This window comes from Pygocentrus nattereri, chromosome 21 (assembly GCF_015220715.1).
Source record: "Pygocentrus nattereri isolate fPygNat1 chromosome 21, fPygNat1.pri, whole genome shotgun sequence".
NCBI classification, from domain to species: domain Eukaryota; kingdom Metazoa; phylum Chordata; class Actinopteri; order Characiformes; family Serrasalmidae; genus Pygocentrus; species Pygocentrus nattereri.
Genome location: NC_051231.1, coordinates 25,595,139 through 25,604,134, shown reverse-complemented (window position 1 = coordinate 25,604,134; position 8,996 = coordinate 25,595,139). Strand labels below are relative to the sequence as shown.

General features: G+C 43.6%; 1 protein-coding gene across 3 annotated transcripts in view; it reads left to right on the top strand.

Annotated features, from left to right (window-relative positions):
- Window positions 1–7,018: 7,018 nt before the first annotated feature.
- Window positions 7,019–8,996, top strand: part of ptprga (protein tyrosine phosphatase receptor type Ga) — a 438,997-nt gene continuing 437,019 nt past the window's right edge. For all 3 annotated transcript variants that reach the window (XM_037532284.1, XM_017712211.2, XM_037532285.1), the window contains exon 1: window positions 7,019–7,631. In XM_037532284.1, coding sequence (XP_037388181.1) covers window positions 7,544–7,631 — 88 coding nt within the window. In that variant the 5' untranslated portion in view covers window positions 7,019–7,543. The remainder of the gene's footprint in view (window positions 7,632–8,996) is intronic.

Here is an 8,996-nt window from a genome sequence, read left to right as displayed (position 1 = left end):
AATTCGCTCAAACTGGCCACTGGATATTCAACATGGCACTTCATGGCAAAGAACTCTCTGAGGATGTGAGAAATGGAATTGTTGCTCTCCACAAAGATTACTAACACCCTGAAACTCAGCTTTAGCATGGTGACCAAGGTCATACAGTGGTTTCCAAGGACAGGTTCCACTCCGAACAGGCCTCGCAAGGGTCAACAAAAGACGTTGAGTGCACATGTTCAGCGTCACATCCAGAGGTTGGCTTCAAAAAATAGACCTATGAGTGCTGCCAGTGGGAGGTCAGCCTGTCAGTGCTCAGACCACACACCGCACAATGCATCAACTTGGTCTGCACGGTCATCATCCCCGAAAGGAAGCCTCTTCTGAAGCTGAAGCACGAAAAAGTTAACGACAAGCTGTCCAAGAACATGGATTACTAGAACCATGTTCTGTGGTCTGATGAGAGGTCTGGTTCATTGAGGGAAACATGAATTCCTACATGTGCTGTGAAATTCTGAAGCAGAGCATGATCCCCTCCCTTCAGAAACTGCACCATATGGCAATTTTCCAACACAATAATGACCCCAAACACCAAGATGACAACTGCCTTGCTAAAGGTAAAGGTGATGGACTAGCCAAGTATGTCTCCAGACCTAAACCCAATTGAGCACCTGTGGGGCATTCTCAAGCAGAAGGAGGAGGAGTGCAAGGTGTCTTACATCCATCAGCTCCATGATGTCATCATGGAGGAGTGGAAGAGGATTCCTGTGCAACCTGTGCTGCAGTGGTGAATTCCATGCCCAAGAGGGTTAAGGCAGTGATAGATAATAATGGTGGTCACACAAAATATTGACAGTTTGAGCACAATTTGGACATGTTCACTGTGAGGTGGACCCACTTTTTAGACATTAATGTCTGTGTGTTGAGTTATTTTCAGAGGACAGTAAATCTGCACTGCTCTACAAGCTGTACACTGACTACTTTAAGTTATATCCCAAGTTTTGATTCTATAGAGCTGTGCCATGAAAAGATATAATAAAATATTGGTAGAAATGTGAGGGGTGTACTCACTCTTGTAAGATTATATATATATATATATATATATATATATATATATATATATATATATATATATATATATATATATATATATATACACACACACACACACACAGTGGGGAAAAAAGTATTTAGTCAGTCACCAATTGTGCAAGTTCTCCCACTTAAAAAGATGAGAGAGGCCTGTAATTGACATCATAGGTAGACCTCAACTATTAGAGACAAAATGAGGGAAAAAAATTCAGAAAAATCACATTGTCTGATTTTTAAAGAATTTATTTGCAAATAATGGTGGAAAATAAGTATTTGGTCACCTACAAACAAGCAAGATTTCTGGCTGTCACAGACCTGTAACTTCTTCTTTAAGAGGCTCCTCTGTCCTCCACTCATTACCTGTATTAATGGCACCTGTTTAACCTCGTTATCTGTATAAAAGACACCTGCCCACAGCCTCAAACAGTCACACTCCAAACTCCACTATGGTGAAGACGAAAGAGCTGTCGAAGGACACCAGAAACAAGATTGTAGACCTGCACCAGGCTGGGAAGACTGAATCTGCAATACGCAAGCAGCTTGGTGTGAAGAAATCTACTGTGGGAGCAATAATCAGAAAATGGAAGACATACAAGACCACTGCTAATCTCCCTCAATCAGGGGCTCCACGCAAGATCTCAGCCCGTGGGGTCAAAATGATCACAAGAACGGTGAGCAGAAATCCCAGAACCACACGGGGGACCTAGTGAATGACCTGCAGAAAGCTGGGACCAACGTTACAAAGGCTACTGTCAGTAACACACTACGCTGCCAGGGACTCAGATCTTGCAGTACTAGACGTGTCCCCCTGCTTAAGCCAGTACATATCCGGGCGCGTCTGAAGTTTGCTAGAGAGAGTATTGGGAGAATGTCATATGGTCAGATGAAACCAAAGTAGAACTGTTTGGTACAAACACAACTCGTCGTGTTTGGAGGAGAGTGAATGCTGAGTTGCATCCAAAGAACACCATACCAACTGTGAAGCATTGGGGTGGCAACATCATGCTTTGGGGCTGTTTCTCTGCAAAGGGACCAGGACAACTGGTCTGTGTGCATGAAAGAATGAATGGGGCCATGTATTGTGAGATTTTGAGTGCAAATCTCCTTCCATCAGCAAGGGCATTGAAGATGAAACGTGGCTGGGTCTTTCAGCATGACAATGATCCCAAGCACACTGCCAGGGCAACAAAGGAGTGGCTTCATAAGAAGCATTTCAAGGTCCTGGAGTGGCCTAGCCAGTCTCCAGATCTCAACCCCATAGAAAACCTTTGGAGGGAGTTGAAAGTCCGTGTTGCCCGCCGACAGCCCCAAAACATCACTGCTCTAGAGGAGATCTGCATGGAGGAATGGGCCAACATAGCAGCAACAGTGTGTACCAACCTTGTAAAGACTTACAGAAAACGTTTGACCTCTGTCATTGCCAACAAAGGATATATAACAAAGTATTGAGATGAACTTTTGTTATTGACCAAATACTTATTTTCCACCATAATTTGCAAATAAATTCTTTAAAAATCAGACCTATCATGAGGTCTACCTATCATGTCAATTACAGGCCTCTCTCATCTTTTTAAGTGGGAGAACTTTCACATTTGGTGACTGACTAAATACTTTTTTTTTTTTTTCCCGTGTGTGTGTGTGTGTGTGTATGTGTGTATGTGTATATATATATATATATATATATATATATATATATATATATATATATATATATATATATATATATATATATATATATATATATATACACAGAAAAGTTGAAACTGTTAGCTGCAAAGGGTGGACCAACACCATATTGAACCCCATGGATTAAGAATAGGGTGTGTGTGTGTGTGTATATATATATATACATATAAACTATATTGCCAAAAGAATTTGCTCATCTGCCTTCACACACATATGAACTTGAGTGACATCCTATTCTTAATCCATGGGGTTCAATATGGTGTCGGTCCACCCTTTGCAGCTATAACAGTTTCAACTTTTCTGAAGTACATTTGTGAGGTCAGACACTGATGTTGGACGAGAAGGCTTAGCTGGCAGTCTCCGCTCTAATTCATCCCAAAGGTGCTCTATCGGGTTGAGGTTGGGCCAGTCAAGTTCTTCCACACCAACCTTGCTTCGTCCACTGGTGTGCAGTCATGTTGGAACAGGAAGAGGCCATCCCCAAACTGTTCCCACAAAGTTGGGAGCACAAAAATGTCCAAAATCTCTTAGTCTGCTGAAGCATTGAGTTCCTTTCACTTGAACTAAAGGGCCAAGCCCAACTCCTGAAAAACAACCCCACACCATAATCCCCCCTCCACCAAACTTTGACCATTTTAATTACTGTTGTTCCCAATCACTTCCACTTTGTTATAATACCACTGACAGTTGACTGTGGAATATTTATTAGTGAGGAAATTTCATGACTGGACTTGTTGCACAGGTGGTATCCTATCACGGTACCACATGTAATTCACTAAACTCCTGAGAGTGACCCATTCTTATACAAATGTTTGTAGAAGCAGTCTGCATGCCTAGGTGCTTGGTTTTATCCACCTGTGGCCATGGAAGTGATTGGAACATGTATTTATTTATATAAAATTTTCCTACACTGACAGATGATGGATAAAGTTCCACTGCAGTCATATAAAAACTCAGTACATAAGGTGATCTTAGACCTTATCCATTTTTGGTATCTTTGATTGCAATTTTAGTTCTACTTTACTCAATGTTCTTTGAAGTATTTTTTGCTTGGAATTGCATCTTTAAAATTTCTGCTCAATTCAATCAATGAGATGTAAACAAAGTAATTAAAAATGAACCATTGTAGAGAAACTTAATGAGGGGTGACAGGAACCAGGTGTCACAATACCTACAACACCAAAATGCTTCATTGTTAATTTATGACCAGTGAATATTTGCATGCCTTCTGCATTTTATATGTAATGTTGATAAAGATAACACAGTGTTTAATCTGGAAAAGTTTTCTTTGGACATTTTATCCCTTCCTGTATCTCTCCACCATGGATGGATATTAAGAGTTGTTCAAAGCCACTTCAGTAGCTCTCTGTGAAGTAGCTTTCAGATTCAATAAATGCTTCAGATATCTGGTTCCTATCACCACCACTGTGAGCAATTCTGACTCCATACGTTTCTGTAGAGTGGAGCATTGCACACCAAACTTCCCTGAATGACTCTGTTCATGTCTTGCTGATGTAATTATCCAGAAATTTGGAAAAATCAATGGGATTCCTCTTTAAGGCTATCCACCTTAATCCAACCAACACTGCTGGTTTGTTCTGCGCACTTCACTGAAGTAGCTGAATGTGCTTTGAAGCTCTGGGTCCATAAAGCCATATTATAAATACAACCATGCTATGGACCGAGCACTCGAGTGAGGTCAGACTCTGACCTCAGTCCATAACCCATATCTGAATTAGAACTACGGTGCACTGGATGCTACGGACAACAGAAGCATTTGTTTTTTGGCTTAAAAATGAGAGTGAGAAAGACATCTCTTTCTCTTTCTTCGTTCTCTTTATCTTTCTTCGTTCTCTTTCACTCCCTCTCATTCTTTCTCTTTTCTTCATTATCTGTCTTTTTTCTTCTGTCTATAGCTTTCACTCTTTTCTCTCTAGCTAAATTAAACTTTCTATGTTTCTTTCTGTCTTTCTTTTTCTCTTTCACCTCTCCCCTCTCTTTTTCTTTCTCTCTGGCTATATTCATATCTTTCTGTCTTTCTTTCTCCTACTCCCTCACATTCTCTCTTTCCTTCTTTTTGCTCTCTACTCTCTTGAAAAAGATGGTGCTTCAACGGTTCCTTAGTACGGAGCCCACGACTTAGTAAGGAATGGGAATGTCATAACTCATGGCCACGACATAGCAATGTATGGGAACAACATAATTAAGTTGTGTACATGACTTAACAAGGCATGGGAATGAGATCATGCCTTATTAAGCTGTGGTCAAGGCTTAATCATCTCATTCCCAAGCTTTACTAAGTTGTGACCACACATTAGGATTAATTATGTTAATTATGTCATTTCCACACCTTACTAAGTCATGGCCATGTGTTATTTTTATTTATACAGGATGTCAAAAGCAGGGCTGTGTAAAGAAAGTAAACATTAGTAAAGAAAATGGTTTTATATAGAGCCACGAACACTTAAAGAACCCTTTGCATGATTGGCTCTTTGCACCATAAAAAGTTCTTCCGATTGATGGAACATGTGCTGTAGATGGATCTATATAGAACCATTTTAAAAAGGGTTCTATATAGCACCCAAAAGGGTTCTTCTATTGTTATGATGTCAAGCTTGTAACAGCAGAAGAACCCTTCTGGGTGCTATATAGAACCCTTTTCAAAAAGGTTGTATATAGAACCATCTAGAACATTCATGCAAATTTTCCATCAGTCTGAAGAACCCTTTCATGATGCAAAGAACCCTTTAATCACACAAAGGGTTCTTTGAGTGGTACTGCTTCTATATAGAACCATTTTCTTTACTAAAGAACCACTGAAGCACCATGAGTGCTTTTTAATAGTGTAGCTCTACTTATATACTAAATGGACAAAAGTATTGGGACACACCTCTTAATCACTGAATACAGGTATTTTATTCAGTCCTATAGGTGTATAAAATCAAGCACCCAACCATGCGGTAAGGCTTTACAAATGTTTCTGAAAGAGGAACTCACTGAATTGGAGCGTGGTACTGTAAGAGGATGCTACTGTTGCAAAAAGTCAGCTCCCGAAATGTCTAACCCACCATCAAGTGTGAGTGGTATTATTGAAAAGTGGAACCACGGCAGCTCAGCCACAAAATGTAAAGTTACAGAGCGGGGTCACAGAATTCTGAGGCGCATAGTGCATAAAAGTCCCCAGCACTCTGCTGACTCAATAACAGTTTCAAACCTCCTCTGGCATTAACATCAGAACAAAACTGTGCTTCGCGGCATGGGTTTCCACGGCCGAGCAGTGCAGGCAAGCGTTACCTCACTAAGCACAACGCCAAGCGTTGGATGGAGTGGTGTAAGCACACCGCCACTGGACTCTGGAGCAGTGGAAATATGTTCTGTGGAGTGATGAATCACGCTTCTCTATCTGTCAGTCTGATAGATGAGACTGGGTTTGGCGGGTGCCAGGATAACATTACCTGACTGACTGCATTGTGCCAACCCCAGTGCACAAAGCAAGGCCCTTAAAGGCATGGCTGAGCGAGTCTGGCATAGAAGAACTTAACTGGTCCTCATAGATTCCTGACCTCAACCCCATCAACCACCTTAGGGATGAACTAGAATGAAGATTGGGATCCAGGCCCTCTCATTCAGCTTCAGTGTCTGACCTCACAAACGCTCTTCTGGATAAACGGGCATAAATTGCCCCAGACACTCTCCAGAATCTTGTAGAAAGCTTCCCAGAAGAGTGGAAGCTGTTACAGCTGCAAAAGGGGGGACCAAGTCCACATGAATGCCTATGGATTTGGAATGGGATGTCATAAAAGCTCCTGTAGGCATAATGTATAGGTGTCCCAATACTTTTGTCCATATAGTGTATCTTTCTCTTTGTTTCTCTGTCTTTATTTCTTTCTCTCCCTCCCTCCTGGTCTATCTTTCTTTCTCTTTTCTTCATTATCGCTCTCTTCTTTTTTCTTCTCTTTAGCTATATGTTAAGCTTTCTCGTTTGTTTTCGCTTTCTCTCTTTCTTCGCTCCTTCTTTCTTACTTTTTTTCTTTCCTCTCCTCGCTCAGTCTCTCCTTTGTCTCTCCCTTCATTTCTGTCTTTCTCCCTCACTCCTCCTGAAACGTTCACGCACTGTAAAGGGTTTCCAGCATGTGCTCACTACTCCTCGGCGCTAGGATCCAGCGGTCCCTCCCTCCATCTCCTTCCCTCTCTCTCCCTCTCTCTCTCTCTCTCTCTCCCTTTCTCCCTCCTTTTTCTCTCCAGCCTGTTTGAAAGTCTCCGCCAGACTCCGGCTCCGGCTCGCTGGATGGCGGAAGGGACAGCGAGCAGCGCGGCTCCAGCTCCAGCTCTCCCCTCACTGCTCTCGGCTAAAGCTCGGCAGCTCCGCCGCCGCTGCTCCGTGGACTACCGCGCTTTTCCTCCTCGCCTCTCCTCATCCTCCTTTTTCTTCTCTTTTTCACACGAACTGCTCGCCTTCGCCGTCGTGTTTCTCCATCTGGAGTACTAGCTGCGCCGTCCGAGAGCTTTTTTGAAGAGAGAGAGAGAGAGAGAGAGAGAGAGAGAGAGAGGGAGAGGGAAAAAAACAGTTTCCTGCCTCGACCAACTTCCAAAAATTCCTCCGCTTTTTCCACCTAACGTTACTGCCGTTCCATTCGGCGCAGCGTTTGCGCAAAACACACACTTTGTGTTTTTAACGCCGTTTTCGTCGCTTTTTTTACTATAATTTATTCATTTTCAGCCCTTCAGCAGACGGATAACTCTGTCAACAGTTGCTCTGCTGCCAGCCCTCCATGTGCGGTGGGACATGCGGAGGCTACTGCAACCGTGCTGTTGGCGGATTCTGTCCTTCGTCTTGTCCGCCTGCGTGCTCCTCTGGGCGGACTGCCATCCCGGTAAGTTTGGGCTGATTTCCCCCCCCCCACCAGGTGTGTGTGTGTGTGTGTGTTTAACAGGCGAACTCCCTCTTTAAACCCCCCTCGCAGTCCTCCGTGTCAGGACCCGAGGACTTGTGGAGTGAAGAAAGAGCCGTGAATCCGCTTTTTTGACACACATTTTCCACACCAGCTCTTTCTGAGCGTCTCCAGTCCTGGAATTCGGCGAGTGTAGCGGAGCCGCTGGTGCTGCAGCCGAGACGGTGGGCTGTTTTGAGGCGTTAGTGAGTGGTCAGCCCCTGTCTCAACTAAACCCCCTCACGTTTATGAGTGATGTTTGTGGAGTCTGGACCCAGTGTGGGTGTTTAGATTCGGGCTGTTGTGATTTGTGTTCGCCCCAGTCCAGGTCACGGCGGGTTACTCATGTGCTGTCCGGCTCTAACGGTTAACGGTTAATGGTGATGGTCGTGGTGAGTCCAGCTGCCAAATAACCGCTTTATTGCGCCTCTCCGTACGTGACTGAGCAGTGAGCTGGTAGGAGATGGATTGGATGGTGTGATGGCAGTACGTGTTTAAACGTTAAGGGGAGGCGGCGTTTGGCACGTTTTAGGAGGGAAAAGAACACAAACAATGAACCCAATACGCGTTTTTAAATGATTTTCTTTTTGCATTATATTTTTAGCGCATATATATACACACTTCAAAAATATATAAACATTTCTTGTTGCTTTTTGCGTTGACGCGTTTCCAACCCACCCGTTTACGCGTTTCCAACCCACCCGTTTACGCGTTTTTAATTGCAAACGTGACTGTTCTACCTTGCAAACTGGGACGTTGTCTTGAATAAGAATTCCCAGGCTTAGTCAGGCGACTGCTGCTTCTTTAACAAATCCGTGGGAGAATCATGAAAGCATGAGTGCGTTTGATCTTTCTAGAAACGTTAGAAACGCTCAAAAACAGCCGTTTCTACCATAGATGGTCTCCACAGTGTGCTGTCTTACTGTTAATGACCTTGACTGAGTGATTTGTATGAGATTCCTTCAGCTCCTCAAGCTCCTCCAGCTCAGCCTTGCATGCATGTGTAGCTGTAATGATGGACTGATGGATTGTGTCCATCTGCACATCCAGCTCAATCCAGTCTCAGATGCTCAGGCTGGGCTCTTACGCGGAAATCACGTCCAGGTTTGGGCGACGACGCACGGCTGCCCCTCTTCGTCCTGTACTTTTTGCACTGTGGAACTTTTGATTTTGTTCCCATGCAGTGTGTATTCAGTTCATCTCCTGAGTGGCCAGTGCACAGGGTAAGAGTACAGGCTTGGCGCACTTTCATGCCAAGAAACTTGGAGCGCTGCAAGTTGCAGCGTCGCTGGCGTGATTGATCATGTG